This window comes from Scyliorhinus torazame, chromosome 13 (genome assembly GCF_047496885.1).
Source record: "Scyliorhinus torazame isolate Kashiwa2021f chromosome 13, sScyTor2.1, whole genome shotgun sequence".
In the NCBI taxonomy this organism is placed as follows: domain Eukaryota; kingdom Metazoa; phylum Chordata; class Chondrichthyes; order Carcharhiniformes; family Scyliorhinidae; genus Scyliorhinus; species Scyliorhinus torazame.
The window spans coordinates 213,495,800-213,520,859 of record NC_092719.1 but is presented as its reverse complement, the minus strand read 5'-3'; the positions used below and the strand labels follow the sequence as shown (position 1 = coordinate 213,520,859).

General features: G+C 50.9%; 1 protein-coding gene across 2 annotated transcripts in view; it reads left to right on the top strand.

The window, feature by feature from the left end:
* The window catches only part of LOC140388602 (plexin-A1-like), a 626,216-nt gene that overhangs the window by 52,557 nt on the left and 548,599 nt on the right, over positions 1–25,060 (top strand). For both annotated transcript variants that reach the window (XM_072473037.1, XM_072473038.1), the window contains exon 2: positions 15,249–16,531. In XM_072473037.1, the coding sequence (XP_072329138.1) occupies positions 15,284–16,531 (1,248 nt within the window). In that variant the 5' untranslated portion in view covers positions 15,249–15,283. The remainder of the gene's footprint in view (positions 1–15,248; positions 16,532–25,060) is intronic.

Genomic DNA, 25,060 nt, shown 5'->3' with positions numbered 1-25,060 from the left:
GATTTAAATTTTTAAAGTCATACATGGGGGGTGCGATTCTCCGAGTCCCGCGCCGGGCCGGAGAATCGCCACGACGCCCCGACGCGCAAGTCTCCGAGGTGTGGAGAATCGCCGCAAGCACGCCCTGACGCCCCGGCGCGCGAGTCTCCGAGGTGTGGAGAATCGCCGCAAGCACGCCCCGGTGCCCCGGCGCGCGAGTCTCCGAGGTGTGGAGAATCGCCGCAAGCACGCCCCGACGCCCCGGCGCGCGAGTCTCCGAGGTGTGGAGAATCGGCGCCATTTGCGCCGGCGCGTTTGACGCGCCGCCGGCCGCTGGAATCGGCGGGGCTGCCGATTCTCCGGCCCGGATGGGCCGCGCGGATACGACAGAGTCCCGCCGGCGCCGTTCACCCCTGGTCCCTGCCCCTGGGAACTCTGCGCGAAGGGTCGGGGGTGGCCTGTGGGGCGGGGAAAAGCGCTCCTCCACCGGGGGTGGGGCCTCCGATGGGTCTGGCCTGCGATCGGGGCCCACCGATCGTCGGGCCGGCCTCCCCCCCCCCCTCCCCTCTCCCCGGGCCTACTTTGTTGTGCGGCCGGCCCCTGAACCCCAGCGCCATGTTGCGTAGGGGCCGGCGCGCTGAAGAAGTCCCCCGCGCATGCGCGGGTTGGCGCGGCGCCCATTTTGCGCCGGGAAGGGAGTCTGGAGCGGCGTGAACGGCTCCAGCGCCGTGCTGGCCCCCTGTGGGGACCAGAATCGGTCATTCCCGCACCCGTTTCGCGCCCCGTGATGTGCGCATTTCAGGCTGGACCAGTGTTTGTTGCCCATATCTAACTTCCCTTGGGACGGTGGTTCTCGAACCACAGTGCGGTTAGGGAGAAATTTTCAGCGACAGTGAAGGGACGGTGATATGTTTCCAAGACAAGGTGGTGAGTGACTTGGAGGGGAACCTCCAGGTGGTGGGGCTCCCAGGTGTCTGCTGCCCTTGTCCTTCTAGGTGGTAGAGGTTACGGGTTTGGAAGGTGCTGCCTAAGGAGTCTTGGTGAGTTCCTGCAGTGCATCTTGTGGATGGTACACACGGCTGCTACTGTGCGTCGGTGGTGGCGGGAGTGCATATTTGTGGAAAGGGAGGAATCAAGCGGGCTATTTGTCCTGGATGGTGTCAGGTTTCTTGAGTGTTGTTGGAGCTGCACTCATCCAGGCAAGTGGAGAGTATTCCATCACACTCCTGACTTGTGCTTGTAGATGGTGGACAGGCTTCGTGGAGTTGGGAGGTGAATTACTCACCGTAGGACTCTTAGCCTATGACCTGTGCGAAGTGAATAAAATTAAAACTAATGGATAGTTGCACTGTTGAATGAGATGTTAAATAGAGGACCTGTCTGCTCCCCAGGTGACTGTCACAGGTCCCAGAGCCAGTATTCCGAAGAAGAGGCATGGAACTTCTCTCCCTAGTCCTTCTCGAAATTTGTCTCTTAACCAACACCTTCAACAGCTTACCTTGGGATCTTGCTGTGCACAAATTGGCTGCTGCCTATCCAACATTATAACAGTGACTACACTTCAAAAGCTCTTCATTGGCAATAAATTGCTTTGGAGTGGGTCCTGAGTGCTTTGAAAGGCGCTATATGAATGTAGGTCTGTCTTCCTCGTGTTCAAATAGTCCCGAGGCCTATCTCATGTGGTGTGGTAACGCTGGGAGGTCGATGTGTTCAATAGAGGCCAGCTGGTGTTTCTTGGCCCTTCAAAAACTGAGGGGAGGGTTCAGTGAGCAGCTTTGCCTGGAGGACTGAGCTGAGGACTGGGGAACACATGTTCACGTGGATTACAGTGTATTGACTGAGTGGGCAAAGGAATATCAGAATTTGTCCAAAGGAGTTTGAAATTCAGAGTTGGCTATGAGCCAGCTGTGTGTCTGTGTGTGTACAGGCGCATGCCTGTCTGTCTGACTGCGTGTCTGTGGTTCTATCTGCATGTCTGCTTGCGTGCACATCTGTTTGCATGCATGCGTATCTGTGTGTCTATGTGCGCACGTGTCTGCGTGCATGCATCTGCGTGCATGCCTATCTGCGGTACCTGCATGCGTGTCTGTATGCATGCGTGTCTGCGATGTCTCTGCATATGTGTCTGCGGTGTTTGTCTGCGTGCATGCATGTCTGTGGTGCCTGAATGTGTGTCTTTACTCATGCATGTCTGCAGTGTCACTGCGTGCATGCATGTCTGTCTGCTTGCATGTCTGTATGCATGCATGTCTACGGTATCTGGCTACGTGCATGTCTATGTATGCATGTCTGCGGTGCCTGCATGTGTGTGTGCCTGTGGTGTCTGTCTGCATACATGTGTGTCTGTATGCATGCGAGTCTGCGGTGTCTGTGTGCGTGCACGTCTGTCTGTGCGCGTGCCTGTCTGTGTGTATGCGTCCATGTTTGGTAAAGGGACGAATGATTGGTATGTACCTTTGATCATTGATTTCAGAATTCAAAGCCAACACAAACATCCTCTTCGTCTCTTGCAGAGTGGGGCAGCTATTTGAGTTGATGGCAAAACATGGGCTGGATTGTTTACATCTGGCAGTGAGCAGTTGGTGTCTTTTTAACTGGGTTCACTGTGCCAATAAGGCAGTGGTTGTGGCGGGAAACATTGACCCTGTTTACAAGCTGAGTCTTGTCTCTGAGTCAGAACGTGATGTGATCAATCCCTGCTCCAGAGATGTGAGCACAGAATCAAGGTTGGCACTCCTCCTGAGGGAGTGCCGCACTGCGAGAGGTGCCATTTGTTTGGACGAGACATTGAACCGAGACCCTGCCTGCCCCTCAAGTCAATGTAACAAAACCCACGGCTCTATGTCAAAGAAGGACAGGGAATTTCTCCCCGGTGTCCTGGCCCAGATTTACTCCCCAATTGATATCTCGAGAAACAGATTATCTGTTCGTCATCACAGTGGCTGGTAGTGGGATCTTGCTGTGTACAGATCGGCTACATTGTTTCCCAGTGACTACACTTTGACAGGATTTATTCGCTGTAAGTCGCTTTGCGATGCCATGGAAGGCGCTATATGAATGCAAACCTTCTTTTCTGCGCTTGGGAAGGGAGAAATGGGCCAGTGTTTGCATCCTTCACTCCTATCCCATCAAAACCCTTTTGTGGGTTGTCCTTGTGCAGCCCAGAGTTTGTAGGCAATCGTCTCCTTTCACTGACTTGCTAATCTCTCTTGCTTGGCACAGCGACTGTTGGAAGATTATGAACATTCCTGGGATTCTGAGCACAAAGCTCGGTTGTATTACGCGATCTTTCTCCCCTCACCCCCCCTCCATCCTCCAACTCCAGACTACTAAATGGCTCTTTGGTCCTTCCAATTAATCTCATAGAAACTCAGAGGATCATAAGATCTCATCCAAACCTAGGATCATAGGGTCTCATGGAGACGTACAAAATTCTAACAGGATTAGACAGGGTAGATTCAGAAAGAATGTTCCCGATGGTGGGGGAGTCCAGAACTAGGGGGGTCACAGTTTGAGGATAAGGGGTAAACCTTTTAGGACTGAGGTGAGGAGAAATTTCTTCACCCAGAGAGTGGTGAATCGGTGGAATTCGCTACCACAGAAAGTAATTGAGGCCAAAATGTTGTGTAATTGCAAGAAGGAATTCGATATATCTCTTGGGGCTAAAGGGATCAAGGGATATGGGGGGGGGGGGGGGGGGGCAGGGTCAGGGTATTGAACTTGGTGATCAGCCATGATCATGATGAATGGGGGAGCAGGCTCGAGGGGCCGAATGGCCTCTTCCTGCTTCTACTTTCTATGTTAGTTTCTGTGTAAAACAAATTCTCTCCTCTGAAGAGAGGGACTCCCATCTCCTTCAGCGTCGCTTTGTAGCTGAAGCCTCTCGCCCCAGGTATCGTTCCAGTGAGTCTCCCCTGCACCCTCTCCAAAGCCTGGACATTCTCCCTAAAATTTGATGCCTACACCTGGTCACATTTGAGGCCCTACCCTTGATGGGATTTCCTTGTTTGTGTAGTCGTCTGCCCCTCTTTACAAAGCGAATGATCCTGTATGCTTTCGTAATCATCTTGTCCACTTGCCCGGCTTATTACAAAGTTTGTGAATGATAAATGCTTAACTCTGGGTCAGCTGTGTAACACTCCTCCCGAGATGAAGGTGGCTCTTCATGAGAACTAACAGATATTAAACTGTCGGGAGAGACTGCAACACGATGTAGCAAACTTATAGTTTAATACCCAACACATTTTCCCTCTCTCTCGAGTTCTGATGAAGAGTCAGTATCTCCGTTTCACTCTCCCCATAGATGCTGCCTGACCTGCTGAGTTTTTGATTCAGATTCCCGCATCCGCAGCATTTTGCTTATTTAGTCCTGTTTGTGAAGTTGGTTTGTTGGTGAAGAGATAAATGTTGGACTGGAATCAATGGCACTTGGATTGAAAGACAGCACCTCCAACAGCGCAGCACTCGATCCAATCTGTGCAGGAAGTAGGATTTGAATCCACAACCTTTTAACTTTGAGGGGGGAGAGCGAGAGGAACCGTAGAATAGAACCAGAGAGTCAATAATAATAATCTTTCTTCGTGTCACAAGTAGGCTGACATGAACACTGCAATGAAGTTACTGTGAAAAGCCCCTAGTTGCCACATTCCGGCACCTGTTTGGGTACACTGAGGGAGAATTCAGAATGTCCAATTCACCTGACTGGGGCTGGTTTAGCTCACTGGGCTAAATCGCTGGCTTTTAAAGCAGACCAAGGCAGGCCAGCAGCACGGTTCGATTCCCGTAGCAGCCTCCCCGAACAGGCGCTGGAATGTGGCGACTAGGGGCTTTTCACAGTAACTTCATTTGAAGCCTACTTGTGACAATAAGCGATTTTCGTTTTCATTTCAAGCCCCTTGAGTTCCAGCAAGACCCCAGAAGGATGGACACGGAGTGGACTTTGTCACACTGCCCACAGCCTGGAGTGAAGTTTTAAAAATAAAATGAAGCAGCTGAGACATGTTTACGGTCAATTAGAGGGCGCTCCCCTCTGCACGGGGCTGAACTGGACTGACGTCGGGTGTGGATTAAGGAGAGCACTGTCCCGTGGCACTAACGGGTTTAGCTTAATTCTTCCTGTTGGTTGCACAGGATCTGTACTCTGGGAGTAAATCAGCAAAAAAGCAGCTTGAGATTCAAACTGGGATTCAGTTTTATGTTCTCTATTTTCCTCGATGCTGTCACACCCGACTATTTATTCCATTGGCAAACACAGGACAAATGATGTGTTTTGCCCTATCTTTTAGTAGTCAGTATGTACCAGGCAATCAATGTGCCACTGTGTGAGGCAGGGTGAAGAGCTGCTTCTGTGACCAGGGTTGTTGGGCATGCCAGCCCTGGAATAGCGTTGCCCCCACAGCCCCAAAACGTTTGTACGGGCAGCACGGTAGCACGGTGGTTAGCACAATTGCTTCACAGCTCCAGGGTCCCAGGTTCGATTCCTGCTTGGTTCACTGTCTGTGCGGAGTCTGCACGTCCTCCCCGTGCGTGCGTGGGTGCTCCGGTTTCCTCCCACAGTCAGGACTTCAGTAAGGCCTTTGACAAGGTCCCTCATGGTAGACTAGTACAAAAGGTGAAGTCACACGGGATCAGGGGTGAGCTGGCAAGGTGGATACAGAACTGGCTAGGCCATAGAAGGCAGAGAGTAGCAATGGAAGGGTGCTTTTCTAATTGGAGGGCTGTGACCAGTGGTGTTCCACAGGGATCAGTGCTGGGACCTTTGCTCTTTGTAGTATATATAAATGATTTGGAGGAAAATGTAACTGGTCTGATTAGTAAGTTTGCAGACGACACAAAGGTTGGTGGAATTGCGGATAGCGATGAGGACTGTCGGAGGATACAGCAGGATTTAGATTGTTTGGAGACTTGGGCGGAGAGATGGCAGATGGAGTTTAATCCGGACAAATGTGAGGTAATGCATTTTGGAAGGTCTAATGCAGGTAGGGAATATACAGTGAATGGTAGAACCCTCAAGAGTATTGAAAGTCAAAGAGATCTAGGAGTAAAGGGACAGAGCAACGCCTGACTGTTGAAAGTTGGAATGTGTGTGTGTGTGTGGCGTGCCGCTGTCCCTTTAAGGCAATGCAGTGCTGGCTTATCAAATGTGTACTCCTGAATCGTCTGTGGATATTAAAGGTCACGGGAGAGGTATAGAGCGTTCCACTGCCCTGGTGTAATCCACCGCAGTATCACAACTAAATCCCCCGATCCAAAAGTAATGAATGTTGGTTTTGTGCTCTGCCAGACAATGGCTTCACTTCATCCTTTCCCTGGTGATTATGTGCATCTTTCGTCTGCCTCTGTGGGGCCAGGGGAATTTTATTTACTGAGGAACTAATTTTCTACATCGCTGTGAGGAGAAGGAAAGGGCTTGTGTTTATCTAGCATTGAATCACATCTCCCCGGGTGTCCCAGTGTGCAACGCATCTTGGCATGTTTTTTTTAAAGATGTAGAACATTCGGAACAGGACCATTCAGCCCATCAAATCTGCTTTTCCCATTCTGTCTGAGGTGATCTGTGGTGTTGGTGTGCTGCAGTTTAACCGGAGAGTCCGGGTTGCTGTGGCAACAGGCATTTTTCCATGCATGTTCTAACCCCGCAGCTATGGGCAGTGATGGTAGTGGCTCCAATCACTTTCCCTCACATGACTGAAAAGGAATCTCTTCCACTCTTGCCATGTATTGGAAGGATTTGCAGGTTGGCCATCGGCCTGCTTGGCTGCGTTATGTACACACTTCCTTGGCCATTCAGCCCTGGGGCGGGACTCAAATCCAGATCGTCTGCCTCAGAAGCAGCGAGGAGGCTACATATTGTACCACAAGACCTCCACAGATGATCTGTACCTCACCCCATTTACCGGTCTCTGCTCCGTTTTGTTCCTGGATTATATATATTTTTTAACAATCTCAGCAGCGGAAATGTCAATTGATCCCCAATACTCATTTCACTCAATCGGGAAAAGTTAATATTCAAAGAGACGCTGGCGTGTCTCTGAGCTGGGAAATTCAGTCAGCTCATCTCTCTGGGGCCCCATGGTATCATGTGGGCAGCACGGTAGCACAGTGGTTAGCACTGTTGTTTCGCAGCTCCAGGGTCTCGGGTTCGATTCCCGGCTTGGGTCACTGTCTGTGAGGAGTTTGCAAATTCTCCCCGTTTCTGCATGGGTTTCCTCCGGGTGCTCCGGTTTCCTCCCACAGTCCAAAGATGTGCAGGTTAGGTGGATTGGGCGCAGCACGGTGGCGCAGTGGTCCCAGGTTCGATCCCGGCTCTGGGTCACTGGCCGTGTGGAGTTTGCACATTCTCCCCCTGTTTGGTGGGTTTCACCCCCACAACCCAAAGATGTGCAGGGTAGGTGGATTGGACACGCTAAATTGCCCCTTAATTGGAAAAAATGAATTGGGTACTCTAAACTTTAAAAAAGGTTAGGCGGATTGGCCATGCTAAATTGCCCCTTAGTGTCCAAAATGGTTAGGTGGGACTACTGGGTTACGAGGATAGGTTGGAGGTATGGGCTTGAGTAGGGTGCTCTTTCCAAGGGCCGGTGCGCACTCAATGGGCCGAATGGCCTCCTTCTGCACTGTAAATTCTATGATTCTATACCTCCTACTCTACGTCATCTCAACCTATCAGGATATCCTCTATTGATTCAATTCTTTCTCATGTGTATCTAGATTCCTCTAAAATACAAATTCATCTCAGCCACTGTGTGTGGCGGCGAGCTCCACATTCTCACTGCGCTCCACATGTCGAGACTTTCCCAGAATTATCCAACTGGATTTATTTGTGACTATTTTCTACATCCAACTGGATGGCTTCAAAATTTGAACTTCCTCAATCAGACCAACCCTCCTCTCTCTCTCTCTCTCTCTGAGAGAAAACAGCCTTGGCTCCCGAAAGAGGAAAATTTGGGAAAATAATTTGCACTGTGCAGAGTGCAGAGTGCATGACCTTAGCAGCACCAAACCAAATTGACAGGAGAGTTTGGGGAGAAGTCCGGTTCACACCGACACAGACCCAGGTTTAAAATAAAATTGGCAAAAACGAACCAGCGAGCGGTGATTTTTGCTTCCATCGCAGTGAATTCGTTGCTTGGAAGGGTTTTTGAAACTTACAACCTTCGACAGGAAATGGGATACATACGGCAGCAAAAACACGCAGGGCCGGGGAATAGGCTGGGGTGGGGTGATCAGGTTGTTTTTTCCATCTTTATCTCTTTCATGTGCCACTGGCTGGGCCAGCATTTCTTGCCCATCTCTAATTGCCCTGGTATTGAAGTGGCTCACTCGGCCAAGAGCCAACCACATTGCTGTGGGTCTGGAGTCACATGTAGGCCAGACCGGGTAAGGACAGCAGATTTCCTTCCCTGAAGGACATTGGTGAAGCAGATGGGTTTTTACGACTCGTGTGGTCACCGTTACCGAGATTGCCTTTCAAATCCAGATTTAATTAATTCAATTGAAACTCCACCATCTGACATTTCCCCAGAGCGTTAACCTGGGTGTCTGGGTTACTGGTCCAGTGATATCCTGACATCACCATTTTCCTTTCATTGAATTAATCCTTTTAACTGATTGGATAAGAAAAATAATTGGGTACTCTAAATTTTGAAAATAATTAACTAATTGAATAGTTCTTTCAAAGAATCAGCATAGATACAAGGGATTCCTGTGAATTAATGCCCAACCAAAATAGCTCCAGGCAGATCGCACCTGGAGTAATATGAGCAGTTCTGGGCACCACACCTTCGGAAGGGTATATTGGCATTGCAGGGAGCGCAGTGTAGGTTTACTGAAATGGCACCTGGACGCTAAGTGATTAGCACTGTTGCTTCACAGCGCCAGGGTCCCAGGTTCGATTCCCAGCTTGGGTCACTGTCTAGCGGAGTCTGCACGTTCTCCCCGTGTCTGCGTGGGTTTCCTCCGGGCGCTCCGGTTTCCTCTCACAAGTCCCCAAAGGCGTGCTTATTAGGTGAATTGGACATTCTGAATTTTCCCTCCGTGTACCCGAACAGGCGCCGGAGTGTGGCGACTAGGGGCTTTTCACAGTAACTTCATTGCCGTGTTAATGTAAGCCTACTTTTGATACTAATAAAGACTATTAGTATGGTTAAATTACGAGGTGGAAATACACAGATTAGAGTTGTGTTCCCTGGAATTTCGCCGGTTAAGGGGTGATTAGATCAATGTTTTCAAGGGGTGAGCAGAGACAGACCATTCCCGCTGGCTGTTGAATCGAGCGGACAGGGTCATTGTGTAAAATTAAAGCCGTTCCAGATTGAAATGAGGAATCTATCTGCACACACAGTGCTGGGACTTTGGCACTCTTTCTGCAAGTTGCTATCTCAAATTAACTCTCAAGCTGAGGTCATTAGATTTTTGTTCCCTATTGCTTATACTTTTGTGAAACAGGATCAATCCTAAAGGCTCCCAACAGTTCTATCCTTCACCGCCTGACTTTCCGAAGGGTTAAATTCTCTCTGTCTCAAATTATTTGTACAAAATGCTGCTCAAACAAAATTTGACTCCTTCTCATATTTTGCAGTGTTTCCTTATTTTTATTTTTATTGAGCTGTGCGATCATGTTGCATCAGAGCCTCCTGAACCAGTCTGATTGTCTTCTGCTTCCTTAACCCGAAATGAATGAGATTATTTTTAGATCCTCTGCAGAGTTTCATATAGGATTGGGTTTCTGTGATCACTGGGTTGTTTGTGTATTGTCGGAAGTGTGTTCCAACTAGATTGTTCATCTCCAGAGTGCGTGAATGCAGAATAATGCATTCTTTTAGGTCTTATAAGTTGTCCACGCATGCCCTCCTCCCTTCCAATCACCAGCTGTAAGGTCCTTCAGCCCTACAGCCCTCTCCCCTCTCTGCACTCCTCCAACATTGACCTCTGGAGCATTATCAGGTTCAATAACGAGGGCGGCACGGTAGCACAGTGGTTAGCACTGTTGCTTGACAACGTCAGGGACCCGGTTCGATTCCTGGCTAGGGTCTGTGCGGAGCCTGCACGTTCTCCCCGTGTCTGCGTGGGTTCCTCCGGGTGCTCCGGTTTCCTCCCGAAAGACTTGCTGTTAGGTGAATTGGACATTCTGAATTCTCCCTCTGTGTATCCGAACAGGCGCTGGAATGTGGCGACGAGGGGATTTTCACAGTCACTTCATTGCAGTGTTAATGTAAATCTCCTGTGACAATAATAAAGATTATTATTACTGGTGTTTGTTACCGTGTGAGGGGCAATTTAGCAGGCCAATCCACCTAACCTGGGGCGCGATTCTCCACTCCCACGCCGGTTGGGAGAATCGCCTGGGCCGCCAAAATTTCCGGGGACGCCAGTCCGACGTCCTCCGGCGATTCTCCCAAGCGGCGGGAACGGCCCGGTCGGGTTTCGCGGGCCGCAGGCCGGAGAATCGCCAGAAACACCCAAAATGGCGATTCTCCGGCACCCCCGCTATTCTGAGGCCCGGATGGGCCGAGCGGGCAGGCCAAAACGGCGGGCTCCCCCCGGCGCCGTCCACACCTGGTCGCTGCAGTCGTGGGCGGTGCGTGAACGCTGGGGGGGCGGCCTGTGGGGGGGGGGGGGGGGGGGGGGGGGCGAGGGGGGATCCTGCACCGGGCTTCACCTGGAATGTGGGGTGGCCTGCGATCGGTGCCCACCGATCGTCGGGCCGTCCTCTCTGAAGGAGGACCTCCTTCCTTCCGCGGCCCCACAAGATCCGTCCGCCATCTTCTTGCGGGGCGGACTTAGAGAGGACGACAACCACGCATGCACGGATGACGCCCGTTATGCGGCGCCGGCCGCGTCATCTATGCGGCGCCGCTTTTACGCGGGCGACAAGGCCTGGCGCGTGTAGATGACGCGGCCCCGATCCTGGCCCATTGTCAGGGCCTGAATCGGTCGGAACCGGGGCCGTTCCGCGCCGTCGTGAACCTCGACGGCGTTCATGACGGCGCGGCCACTTCGGCGTGGGGGTGGAGAATCCCGCCCCTAATCTTTGGGTTGTGGGGGTGAAACCCTTGCAGACACGGGGAGAATGTGCAACACAGTAACTTCAGTGCAGTGTTAATGTAAGCCTACTTGTGACAATGATAAAGATTATTATTATCATTGTTGGCCGTGCCGTCAGCTCCAAGTTCCCTTAAATCTCTCTCGTTTTTTGGATTTAACATGCTCTTTAAAACCTATCCCATTAGGGCGGCACGGTGGCACAGTGGGTAGCACTAGTGCCTCAAGGCGCCGAGGACCCGGGTTCGATCCCGGCCCTGGGTCACTGTCCGTGTGGAGTTTTCACGTTCTCCCCGTTACTGCGTGGGTCTCACCCCCACAACCCGGAAGATGCGCAGGGTAAGGTGGATCGGCCGCGCTAAATTGCCCCTTAATTGGAAAAATAAATTTAAAAAGGAGGAGAAAGTAGCAGAAAAAAATAAAACCTATCGCTTTGACAATCTGCCAGAATGTGGCATGGGTCTTGATTTGAGTTTGATGAGTCAGCCATAAAGTGCCTTCGGATGTTTTACTATGTTTGAGTGCTTGCTGCATATAAGTTGCTATCCTTCTTTCCTGAGCTCGGGGCAATCTCGTTGTTCAGCCCCTAGAGACTGTTCCATCATTCCATCAGATTGTGACTGTACTTGCCAAATGCTGTAAACAACACATCTCCGGCTCCATGCACAAGTTTCGACTCAACAAAGTGAGAACTGGAATCCTGGCTGGCTTATTCTTTCTGTAATATAATCAATGTGACAGCACTAAAGCATTCAACACATTGACCACAATAATGCAGCAATGTGTTTTCAGTATGATTGGCACCATTGCTTTGTACGCTGGGTTATTTAAACCTGTTAGCCAAACCATGATTTGTCCACCTACATAACTTGTTGCACTCCAAGAAATAATTGTGTTTGAGGTTCTTGAGACTTATCTGTCACTCAGAATAATTGCTGAATTGTATAAGTCTCTCCCTCTGTTTCCCTATTCCTCTGTCTCGCTATCTCGTTCTCTCTCCCCATCCCCTTCTCCTTTTCTCTGTGTCCCCATCTCTTTTGTGCCCTCCCCCCTCCCTCTTTCGATCTCTTTGGCTCGCTGTCTGTCTCTCTGTTCCTGTCTCTCTCTCTCTCTCTCCCTCTTTACCTCCCCCTCTCTCTCTCTCTGTCCCTTTCTCTCTCTGTCCCTTTTTCTCTCCATTGCTCCCTCTCTTTCTCTCTCTTTCCCTCTCCCTCGCTCCTCTCTCCCTCCCTCTCTGTCCCTTTCTCTTTCTATCCGCCCCCCCCTCTCTCTCTCCCTCTCCCCCCCTCTCTCTCATTCTCTGTCCCCCTCTCACTCCCTGTCCTCCTCCCCTCGCTCTCTCTCTCTTTCTCACTCTGTCCCTCTCTTTTCATTTCATGTACTTAATGATCTGTTGAGCTGCTCGCAGAAAAATACTTTTCATTGTACCTTGGTACACGTGACAATAAACAAATTCAACTTGTTCTCCCTGTCTGTCCCTCTCTCTCTTTCTCTGTCCCTCTCTCTCCTTGTCTTTCACCCTGTCTCTCCCTCCCTCTGTCCCCCTCTCTCTCTGTCCCCTCTGCCTCTGTCTGTCTGTCTCTCTCTCCTTCTCTTTTTCCCTGTCTCTACCTCTCTCTGTCCCCCTCTCTCTCTGTGCCCCTCTCTCCCCCTGTCTCTCTCCCTCTCTCTCTCTCTCCCTCTCTCTGTCCCCCTCTCTCCCCCTGTCTCTCTCCCTCTCTCGCTCTCTATCCCTCTCTCTGTCCCTCTCTCTCCCTCTCTTTGTCCCTGTCTCTCCCCCCTCTCTCTCTCTCTCTCTGTCCCCCTCTCTCCCCCTGTCTCTCTCCCTCTCTCTCTGTCCCTCTCTCTCTCTCTGTCCCTCTCTCTGTCCCCCTCACTCCCCCTGTCTCTCTCCCTCTCTCTCTCTCTGTCCCTCTCTCTCTCTGTCCCCCTCTCTCCCCCTGTCTCTCCTCCCCTGTCTCCCTACCTCTCTCTCTGTCCCTCTCTCTCCCTCTCTTTGTCCCTGTCTCTCCCTCTCTGTCCCTCTCTCTCTCTGTCCCCCTCTCTCCCCCTGTCTCTCCCTCTCCCTCGCTCTCTCTCTGTCCCTCTCTCTGTCGCCCTCTCTCCCCATGTCTCTCTCCCTCTCTCTCCTTCTGTCCCTCTCTCTCTGTCCCCCTCTGTCTCTGTCTGTCCCTCTCTCTCTCTCTGTCCCTCTCTCTCCTTCTCTTTCTCCCTATCTCTCCCTCTCTCTGTCCCTGTCTCTCTCTCTCCCTCTCTCTCTTTCTGTCCCTCTCTCTCTCTATCATATCCTTTACCTAAAGCAGTATAGCTTTACCGCTGACAGGGTGGGAAATGACCTCAGTAATTTAAAGTATGAGAGGAAGCTAAGAAGATTTTGGGGACCGAATTCAAATCTTATGAAGGGAGTTGTCAAACCTGACCCAGACAAGTGAAGGATTCAAGGTCTGAAGGGGTTGGGGGGGGGGGGGGGTCCATTTAAAACTTAAATCAAGAATAGGAAAGGAAGTTGGGCACAATAAATCATTTCATTCCGAAGGTATTGGAGTGCTGTGCAAGCTGTCAAAAAGGGCTATTGAATTCAGAACAAAGCAATTAGTCACGTTTATTGGGAGACAAGGGATTGGAGAGAAAACAAGCCTGGCCGTTTGATCTGTGCGGGTGGGGGGGGCGGGGGGGGTTGATATCTCATGTTCTCTCTTCAACTGCTGTCTGGTATTTAGAAAGTCCAACTGGGAAAGGACGAGGAAAATCCTTCACAGCTCCTGGCTGCCCAGGCCCCGAATGATGGCGGCTGCCAATTTGTCGAGATTTAACCCTTTCAGGAGCGCGGTTCCCTAGGCTGGGATGCGAGTCGCCACAGGAGGACGGAAGCATTTAAATTGCAGTAGAATTACGCTTGCGGTGGGTGGCGTTTTAGCAACTAATTTTGAGTGCTAGGCATGCAAACTCCCACGAATTACATCTTTCCTGGCACTGGCCTGCTATTAACTGGTGCCTCGCAAGATTGGTACGAATTAATCAAGTACAATTTTCCCTCAATTACTTCAGAGGCAACAGCACCAAGCAATTGGTGGAATAACTGGTTTATTTGGACACTGGGGCACCGAGAGCTCAGTTAGCTGGCTCGTGATGCAGAAGGGGGGCCAACAGCGCGGGTTCAATTCCCCCGCCGGCTGAGGTTATTCACGGGGCAGGAGCATGGGATGGTCTCCCCCGGCCTGTACTGAAGGGGCCTGGTCTGTAAAGCTGATCCTCGGCTTGACCACATGCAAGTGGCAGCTGGCAACGAACGTTCCTCTATCTCGAGGTGGACATTGCAGTGTCAGCGTATTGATTATCCCAATGGGTAATAGACTATAATAATTATCGTTTATATTCGGGATTCCTCTGCAAATGAACCTTGAACAAATTATCCTCTCTTTTGTAATACTTGATGCAGTTAATATGTGGGAGGATGTGATCAATGCATCACAATAGAGTGCAGATATTGATCTGATTTTTGTTTTAATTGTCTCTTTTTCTCTCCTTCCTCAGACCTGTCCTTTCTCCAGCTCAAACTTCTGATGCCCTCCACTCCATGCAGGAGGGCAGATGGTTTGCCCATCCCCCCCCTCTCCCGAGGAGGCTGCTGGGGGAGGAGTAGACCACCTTTACCAAGTTGATTTGCGATTGCGTCCCTTCTCCTCTCCCCCCTCTCCGCCTCTCGCCATCCCCCATAGCCAAAGTGCATGTTAGTTCGGTGGTTACGTTACTGGCTGGTTAATCCGGAGGTTGAGAGTTCATAATCCCCTCCCCCCATCAATAAAAGACGTCATGAAGGGGTTGAATTGTCTGAAAAATGTAACTGGTTTAGTCTTGTCCTTCTGTGCCAATATGTAACTCCAGTCGCTGGATTGCCCTTGCAAAGTATTCACATGGTTCATTACACGCAATACATGCCACCCTGGCCAATAATGTCCCTGTGCCCAAAAAGAATGCAAAGATAGTGCAACCTGGATTTTACTAACTGAGCTTACCTCGCATGAATTCAAGTCGTTCACTATTTCGCAAGAGCAACAACCTGCATTTAGATTGCACCTAACAAGTGCTTCAGCTGTTGGTGGTTGGTCCCTGTTTTCTCCCTTGATCTGAAGTGTTGAACCTGCTGTTGCGGAAAACCTCGCTTGTTCCGCCCCGGACGAGAGCCCACATGGCCCACCTTTAATATGGTGTTCTTTCCCTTCCAGGTCTGACCGCCTCACCCATTCGGAGGATGCCCTAGATGAAGAATTTGGAGAAAGTGGGTGTGTGTAGTTTACTTCATTCTGAACACGGTGCAGGGGGAAACGCAATGAAACCTCTTTGTCGGCAGTGCCGCCGCGCGTCTGCGCGCCTGTGGACGTTACAGGTCGCGTCCTGCTTGGCCATGATTGGCTTGGCCTACGGGGCGCTCCCACCCTTTAGGACTTTTGATATTTACGAAATGAGCCTGACCCATTTGGTGGTCCACAACAATACCGGGGATGTCTACGTCGGAGCCATCAACAAGATCTACAAACTGGCGGACAACCTGACCATGCTCCGGTCCCATGTGACTGGTCCAGTTGAAGACAACGAGAAATGTTACCCACCCCCCAGCGTGCAGTCCTGCCCCCACCCCCTGGTGCCGACCAGGAACGTCAACAAGCTGCTCCTCATCGACTACACGCAGAACCGCCTCATCGCCTGCGGGAGTACGTTTCAGGGGATCTGCCAGTTCCTTCGCCTGGATGACCTCTTCAAGCTCGGGGAACCCCATCACCGCAAAGAACATTATCTATCCAGTGTCAACGAAGCAGCCACCATGTCGGGCGTGATCATCGAGGGGCCCAATGGGACCAATAACAAACTCTTCATCGGTACTCCCATTGATGGTAAATCAGAATACTTTCCCACCCTCTCCAGCAGAAAACTGATGGTTAATGAGGAAAATGCGGAGATGTTTGGCTTTGTCTATCAGGATGAATTTGTATCCTCCCAACTGAAGATCCCTTCGGACACCCTTTCCAAATTCCCGGCCTTTGACATTTATTATATTTACAGTTTTAGCAGCGAGCAGTTTGTTTATTACCTAACCCTTCAACTCGACACTCAGTTGACATCACCGGATTCAAACAGCGAGCAATTCTTCACATCGAAAATCGTCCGGCTGTGCGTGGGTGATCCCAAGTTTTACTCTTACGTGGAGTTTCCCATTGGGTGCCTGAAGGACGGCGTGGAGTACCGGCTCATCCAGGACGCTTACTTGGCCAAACCGGGAAGATTCCTTGCCCGGTCGCTGGGAATCTCCGAGGAAGAAGACATCCTCTTCACCGTCTTCTCCCAAGGCCAGAAGAACCGGATGAAGCCACCCCGGGAGTCTGCGCTCTGCCTCTTCACGCTGAAGAAAATCAAGGAGAAGATTAAGGAGAGGATTCAATCGTGCTACAGAGGGGAAGGGAAGCTCTCGTTACCCTGGCTTCTCAACAAGGAACTCGCCTGCATAAATTCCGTGAGTACTAAACGTTGACTAATATCTGGTGTATGCTGGCATTGTTGGGTCGCAGCCTCAGTGAAGGTTCTCATCGGAAATATTGCCGATTTATCTTTTTCAAATGGTGTTAAAATGTGAATACATGGCAAAGTAAATTCTAACCCTTGATGCCCGCTAACTGGTGGGCACCAGTTGGAATGGAATTTAACCACAACTTTCTAAATGCCGATTTTAACCACTTAACCTCATTGGTAGGCTGTTGCCTTGACAATACACAGGAAGGAGAGAATGGAAACTGACTCAAAGTAATCAGTCACTAAAAGTTATGCCGCAGGTTAGCAAGACCATTTAAAAATAGTACACCAAACACCAAGGTTCATTACTGGGGGGGGTGGGTGGGGGGGGTGGATTACACTAAACCTGTATCGAGCTGTGGACTACTGTGAACAGTTCTGTCACCAAGGCGGCCCGGTGATACAGTGGTTAGAACCTCACAGAGCCAGGGACCCGGGTTCAATTCCGGCCTCGGGTGACTGTCTCTGTGAGGAGTCTGCACGTTCTCCCCGTGTGTGCGTGGGTTTTCTCTGGGTGCTCCGGTTTCCTCCCACAGTCCAAAGATGTGCAGGTTAGGTGGATTGGCCATGATAAATTGCCCTTCGTGTCCAAAAAGGTTGGGTGGGGTTACAGGGACAGGGTGGCAGTGTGGGCTTAGGTAGGGTGCTCTTTCCCAGAGCCGGTGCAGATTCGATGGGCCGAATGGCCTCACTGTTGTGATTCTATGATATTACAAAAAAGGATAGCGAGATATCGGAGCGGGTGCGGTGAAGATTTGCAGAGATGACAACCAGAAATGCGTGAATGTGTACATTATCAAGAAAGGATGAATAGCTGGGCCTCTTTATTCCAGAAAAGGAGAATGCTGAAGGATGAGCAAATAGGGGACTTTTAAAAGTTGGAATGGTCTCGATAGAGTGCATGCCGAGGAAATGCTCCCACAGAACTAGAGGCCGTCGGCACAAGCTAGCCACCAAGAAATCCAAGTGGGCAACTCAGAGGAAACTTCTTGAGGAGAGACGGGGATGTGGAATGTGCCCCCGCAGGGAGTGGTCGAAATGAATGGTGTAGCTGTGATTAATGGGATGATAGATAAGCACTTGAGGAGAGGAATGGAGAGTTAAACGGAGAGTTAGGTGGAACAGAAACACCAACCTGGACCCATTGGCCTGAGAGCCAGTTTCTGTGTTTACATTCCAGTCTGACACAAGTAGTTTGCCCGAAAAGTTCTGGTCTTGTTCTTGAGGTATAACTAAAATCCATGATGAGATTCAATTTTTTCAGGGTCCTCCTCCTGGGGGGGGGGGCTGTGGGGAGGAGGTGGGTGGGATTGGGTGGGTCTGTCTCCCATCACCTTTCTGTGACCTTATTCACAAGGGAACAGAAGAAGGCCATTCAGCCCCTCAAGTCCATTCTACCATTCGATTCCATCACATCTGTTCCACGCTACAGCCCCACTTACCTGCCTTTGCTCCATATCTTTGGAGACCCTAGCCCAACAAATAAAAGGGGTTCATCCCTGATGTGGAGACTCCAGTTCTGCCCCAGCATCCTCCTTGATTGTTTCGCATTTCTACTGCGCTAGGTTCCGGCAACGAAACCCTCCCGATCATGCAGCCGAATGCCCCACGTCTGGTATTTTGTCCTCGTTCCACCTCGAATAAAAGACAAAACTGATCGATTCTCCCATTGGATCTCATTGTGTCGGCCTACAGATCTGCCGACGTCACATTTCCGCACACTTCACCAGTAATTAATTTGATGCAAAGTGTCTCTTGTACCCTCGGGGGCTGTGGGTTGCTCAGTTGTTGAGTATTCAAGACGGAGATCGACAGATGTTTGGGCTCGACGGGGAATTGAGGCTGTTGGAGAGCGGACAGGAAGTGAAGTCGAGGTCGGGGTTCAGAGTTAACTGGGGTTGATTGACCCATTCCCACGTCTTTTCCTTACGCTTTGGGAGATCCTGAGAGCACGAAGGAAACTGAATACATTTTTATCTCTCTCCTTTTGTCCTTGAATCTCTCCCTCTTGGGGCCTGTACATCATTATCATTATGGACTAAGAAAAATGATGGGGGAGGGGGTAATAGGAGCTAACCTAGGAAGATGCAGATGTTTTCCTTGATATCTCACCCCCCCACCCCGCCAGCGACCCTCCACCACCTTGCTTGTGCTTACACTACAGACTGCCTCATTTAATAAAAAGGCACCTCTCTGAATAATTGTAAAGCACAGCACTCCTGTGATCAGCTGCTGCCTTAGTGAAGATCTATTAATGAAATGCTAATGTATTTTTTATGAGGTGGTACTTTAATTTCATTCCAAGCGAAGTATCTATAAGCAACGGTAGCCAGTGTGGTCTTTGTGTTGAATGGGCAGCATTTTAGCAGTGATTGTGTCTGGGAGGGTTACTGTTAAGTTGCATGGCTCTCAGCTAGACGCAAGTTGAACAAAGCACTTTTTCTCCTGTCAACTCATCCTTGATCCTCTAACTTAAGAAAACGTGTCTCTTAGCCCCACCCTGGACTCGACCAAAGTAGCTGTGGTGACTGTTCATCTATGAAAACGTAGCAGCCATTTTGCACACAGCAAGATCCCGCGAGCCCAGTTTATTGCTGCTGGTGTAAGTCGCACATTGGACCCAGGATGCTGTAGCAACCTGTCCCCACTCTTCAATGCAGTGCTCACCAGAAGGGGCAAATGGCAAGAATTGCCACATGAGGAATGCAACGGGGTTCAAGACTTCATTGGCAAAGTGGGTGGCTGAGTGAGGGAACTGGTCCAGGAAAAAGAGGTGGCAAGTTCGCGAAGGCCGAACTACTTAATCCTTGTTTGTTTGTCGTTTGTACCAGGGAGGCGTCACGATCTGATATGGGTTAGATTACTGCTTCAGAAGGACACCAGGTTCTCCAGTTTGGGTTCAATCCGCACGTCACTGCTTTGTTTTTGGAAAGTACAATCTGCTAGAACGTCTTGTGCTGAGCAACTGGTGCACAAATCAGCTTGGCTTGAGATTCCTGAATCTGCACCTTTTCAAACCACTCTCTGCACTACTTCTGGCCAGAGATGAGGAGGAATTTCTTTAGCCAGAGGTGTCATGATATTCAAACACACACATCATGATGGACACACTAACAGGCAAATCAGAGCACACAACACCACAACCAATCACAGACAAGAACACCAACCACATAAAAAGCACGAGCACGACACCTGGAGGTCAGTAGGTCTGGGGAGAAGGAAGCATGAAAGAGCTGTTGAAACACCACAAGCAGGGAGCCCCCCACGTGCAGAGTGCAAAGACCAAGTTGTAAATAGTGAGTTTAAATAAACAAGTGTTGTACCATATGCAACTGTGTTGGCTCTTCTGTGTGTTAGAACACCCAACACCACATGGTACAGGAGTGGATCGATACCTGCCTACCAACCTGCCATTCTGGACATGGACCACACCGGCAAACCGCAGCCGATGCAAGTCACGGGGAACCTAGGCACCAACTGGAAGCTCTACAGGCAGCGATTTGACCTGTACATCCGTGCCACCGAAAAACAGAATGTCTCGGATGATTCGAAGATTGCAATGCTCCTCTTCTACGCAGGCCCCCACCCAAATGATGTCTTTAATTCACTGGTGTTCGAGGAAGGCGAAAACCAGGCCAAATATGACACGGTCATCCTCAAAATGGACCAGCACTTTCAAACTGAAGTAAACGAAACTTTCGAAAGATACATCTTTCAGCAACGCCTGCAAGGTAAGGAGGAGCTTTTTCAACCCTTTTTGACGCACCTCCGGATTCTAGCGCAGTCCTGCGGTTACGGCACCACCACAGAGTCCATGATCAGGGACCAGATTGTTTTTGGCGTTGCCTCCAGTGGCCTACGCCAGCAGCTTCTTAAAATAAAGAGCCTTACCTTAGCGTCTGCTGTGGAAGCCTGTGTCCTCCATGAAAATGCGACCTGCCGTTTTGCCCGATTTCAGGCGTCCGAGTTGGCACGGAGGGGGTCCCCAGCCGTCGAATCGGCAAGCCAGGCCGCCCACGACGTTGAACGCATCCAGGCCGTCGATTTCTTCCCGCCCCACGGCCCGGACGACAGCGGCCGCTTCCCGCGCTTTTCGCGGTCTCCCGCGCAGGTGCGCGCCAAGAATAACGGCCACAACGAGGGACGCACTGCGCAGGCGCGCCCACCGCAAGATCGTACTGCGCATGCGCAGTGGCGCAACGAACGCCGTGACGTCATGACGTGCAGCAAGTGTGGAGGTCTACACTTAAAAGGGCAATGTCCTGCAAAATACCAACAGTGCAACAGATGTGCCATGATAGGCCACTACGCAGCCCGCTGTCGTGCGGCTCAACCCATGGATCCGGCGCATCCTCGACAACCTCGCACACGAGTCAGGACCGTCCAGCCCACGCATCAAGACTTCCAGTTAAGTGATGCAGATGACCAGGATGACTTCAGAGTTGCCGTCATTGATGTCAACAAGGTCAATGCCATCAATCCAGACGATGAGTGGTGTGCCACCCTGACGGTCAACCGATCGCGCGTCGCCTTCCGTCTGGACACCGGCGCATCCGCCAACCTGATTGCTTACTCTGCAGTCCAGGCCATGAAGGTCAAACCACTCATCACACCATCCCGGCTTAAGATGGTTGACTATAACGGGAACGTTATCCCGTCCGTAGGATCTTGCCAGCTACAGGTGACTCACAAGGGGTACACGGCCACACTCCCCTTCGAAGTTGTGGGCTCATCAAAGGACTCGTTACTGGGCGCACAAGCGTGTAAGGTCCTTCACCTGGTACAGCGCATCATGTCTCTCTCTCCAGATGAGATATCCGACTTCCCGGATGCTGAGTTCCACGCGAATCTCCATTCCCTCCTCGCTCACAACCAGGAGGTTTTTGAAGGCATGGGGACATTGCCACACACGTACAAGATTCGACTCAGACCGGACGCCATCCCTGTCGTTCACGCACCTCGCAGGGTTCCTGCGCCTCTCAAAGACCGCCTCAAGGCACAACTGCAGATTCTTCAGGACCAAGGGGTCCTATCCAAGGTCACGGAGCCCACGCCATGGGTCAGCTCCATGGTCTGTGTAAAGAAGCCCTCTGGCGAGCTCCGTATATGTATAGATCCAAAAGATCTGAACAACAACATCATGCGGGAACACTATCCCATCCCAAAACGAGAAGACCTCACCAGCGAGATGGCGCGAGCCAACATATTCACTAAATTGGATGCGTCCAAAGGATTCTGGCAGATCCAACTGGACCCGGCCAGCCGAAGACTATGCACATTCAACACCCCTTTTGGCAGATTCTGCTACAACCGGATGCCATTCGGCATCATTTCGGCATCTGAAGTATTCCACCGCATTATGGAGCAGATGATGGAAGGCATCGAAGGGGTACGTGTATATGTGGACGATATCATCATTTGGTCCACCACTCCGCAGGAACACATGCATCGTCTTCGACGTGTCTTCACCCGCATACGGCAAAATGGCCTGCGTCTCAACCGTGCGAAGTGTGCTTTCGGCCAGACGGAGCTGAAATTCCTCGGGGACCACATCTCAAGGTCCGGGGTCCGTCCCGATGCAGACAAGGTTAGCGCCATCACAGCCATGCCACGACCGGCTGACAAGAAGGCTGTCTTAAGATTCCTGGGCATGGTCAACTTCCTTGGGAAGTTCATTCCCAACCTGGCTTCTCATACAACAAACATGCGCCATCTCGTAAAAAAATCGACGGAATTCAACTGGCACCAGTCGCATCAGCAGGAATGGGAGGAGCTCAAGCACAAACTGGTCACGGCACCAGTGCTGGCCTTCTTTGACGCGACTCGCCCTACAAAGATCTCAACAGACGCCAGCCAATCTGGTATTGGAGCGGTACTCCTGCAAAAAGACAGCACGTCATCATGGGCCCCGGTTGCGTATGCCTCACGAGCCATGACCCCTACCGAACAGCGCTACGCGCAAATCGAAAAAGAATGCCTGGGCTTGTTAACTGGACTGGACAAGTTCCACGACTATGTGTATGGCCTGCCACGATTCACGGTCGAAACTGACCACCGCCCCCTGGTCAACATCATTAACAAAGACCTGAACGACATGACTCCTCGCCTCCAGCGCATCTTACTCAAACTCAGGAGGTACGATTTTGAACTGATCTACACTCCGGGGAAGGAACTCATAGTGGCGGACACTCTTTCCCGAGCAGTGAGCACACCACCAGATGCGGAGGGGTTCGTGCGTCAAATTGAGGCACACGTGACTCTGACAGCAGCAAATATGCCAGCTGATGATCCTTGTCTGGCCCACATACGCGCAGAGACGGCGACTGACCCTCTGCTGCAGCGAGTGATGCGCCACATGACGGAAGGGTGGCTAAAAGGGCAGTGCCCCCAGTTTTACAATGTGCGAGATGATCTCACCAATATAGACGGGGTCCTTATGAAATCGCATAGGATCGTCATTCCACACAGTGTGCGCCAGATGATTCTTCGTCAACTACACGAAGGCCACTTGGGTGTCGAAAAATGCAGACGAAGGGCCCGGGCGGCGGTATATTGGCCGGGTATTAATGAAGACATAGCCAACATGGTGCTCAACTGCACAACCTGTCAGAGGTTTCAGCCGGCGCAACCTCCGGAAACACTTCTACCACACGAGATGGTGACGTCCCCCTGGGCGAAGGTGGGTGTTGACCTATTTCACGCGCTCGGCAGAGATTACATTGTTATTATAGACTACTTCTCAAACTACCCGGAAGTCATGCCTCTCCATGATCTGACGTCGTCCGCAGTCATTGGGGCCTGCAAGGAAACGTTTGCTCGCCATGGCATTCCAAGGACTGTCATGTCAGACAATGGACCTTGTTTTGCCAGCCGTGAATGGTCGTCCTTTGCCGCAGCATATGGTTTCACTCATGTGACATCCAGCCCTCTGCATCCACAATCGAACGGGAAGGCTGAAAAGGGTGTCCACATCGCAAAGCGGCTCCTGTGCAAGGCGGCTGATGCCGGATCGGACTTTAACCTTGCCTTGCTGGCCTATCGATCGGCCCCGTTATCCACGGGCCTCTCGCCAGCGCAGCTACTAATGGGTCGCTCCCTCAGGACGACGGTACCTTCCGTCCTGGCACCGACAACAGACCATGAGGCGGTTCTTCGGGACATGCAACTGCAGCGTGATCGCCAGAAAGGTCGGTACGACACACGAGCGACGGACCTGCCCCCCCTGTCCTCCGGAGACAAAGTACGCGTCCATCAACCGTATGGTGGCTGGTCAGCACCGGCCGAAGTCCTCCGACAAGTGGCTCCCCGCTCGTTCCTGGTTCGCATGCCGGATGGTTCCGTGCGTCGCCGCAATCGGCGCGCCCTTCGCCGACTTCCACGTTCACAGCCACACAACACGCCAGATCCTCAACAGGCTTCCGAGGATGACTTTGTGGAGCTGCCGCACATCACGCCCTTTCCATCGCCACCCATGGCCATGCCTGCACAGCAGCCGGTGGTTCTTGATCCACCCTTAAGGCGGTCAACCCGAATTCGTCGCAAACCCATTAGAATGGACTTATAATACAGTTCATATGTTTAATAAGTTGGACAATTTTACATGATAACCTGTTGTTGTTTATCGTTCCAGATGTCGTCTGACTGGACAACTGTTCAAAATTTTTTTTCTTCTTCTCTCGTTCGCATTTCTGTTATGTTATGGTACAACTGGATTCATGTGACGCACTCGACATCGCCCCATGTACATAGTTCCGTCATAGACACATGCTGCACACGACACACACACACTCTTAGATGCACTCACGTCACGATCATATTTATTACCACGTAGGCACATATCTTTGTAAAAAAGGGGGGATGTCATGATATTCAAACACACACATCATGATGGACACACTAACAGGCAAATCAGAGCACACAACACCACAACCAATCACAGACAAGAACACCAACCACATAAAAAGCACGAGCACGACACCTGGAGGTCAGTAGGTCTGGGGAGAAGGAAGCATGAAAGAGCTGTTGAAACACCACAAGCAGGGAGCCCCCCACGTGCAGAGTGCAAAGACCAAGTTGTAAATAGTGAGTTTAAATAAACAAGTGTTGTACCATATGCAACTGTGTTGGCTCTTCTGTGTGTTAGAACACCCAACACCACAAGAGGGTGGTGAATCTGTGGAACTCATTTCCGCAGAAGGCTGTGGAGGCCAAATCACTGAGAGTCTTTAGGACAGAGATAGATAGGTTCTTGATTAATAAGGGGATCAGGGGTTGCGGGAGAATGGGGATGAGAAAAATATCAGCCATGATGGGCTGAATTATCTAATTCTCCTCCTATGTCTTATGGACATTTCTCTGGTGAAGAATCGCAGTAGCTACTGACCAGAAGTACCAGTCTGGCAGGTTTGCCATTGATCCTATTCCAGCATCCAGCTTGGCCAATCGCACCAAAAAAAATCTACATTTTGGTTGG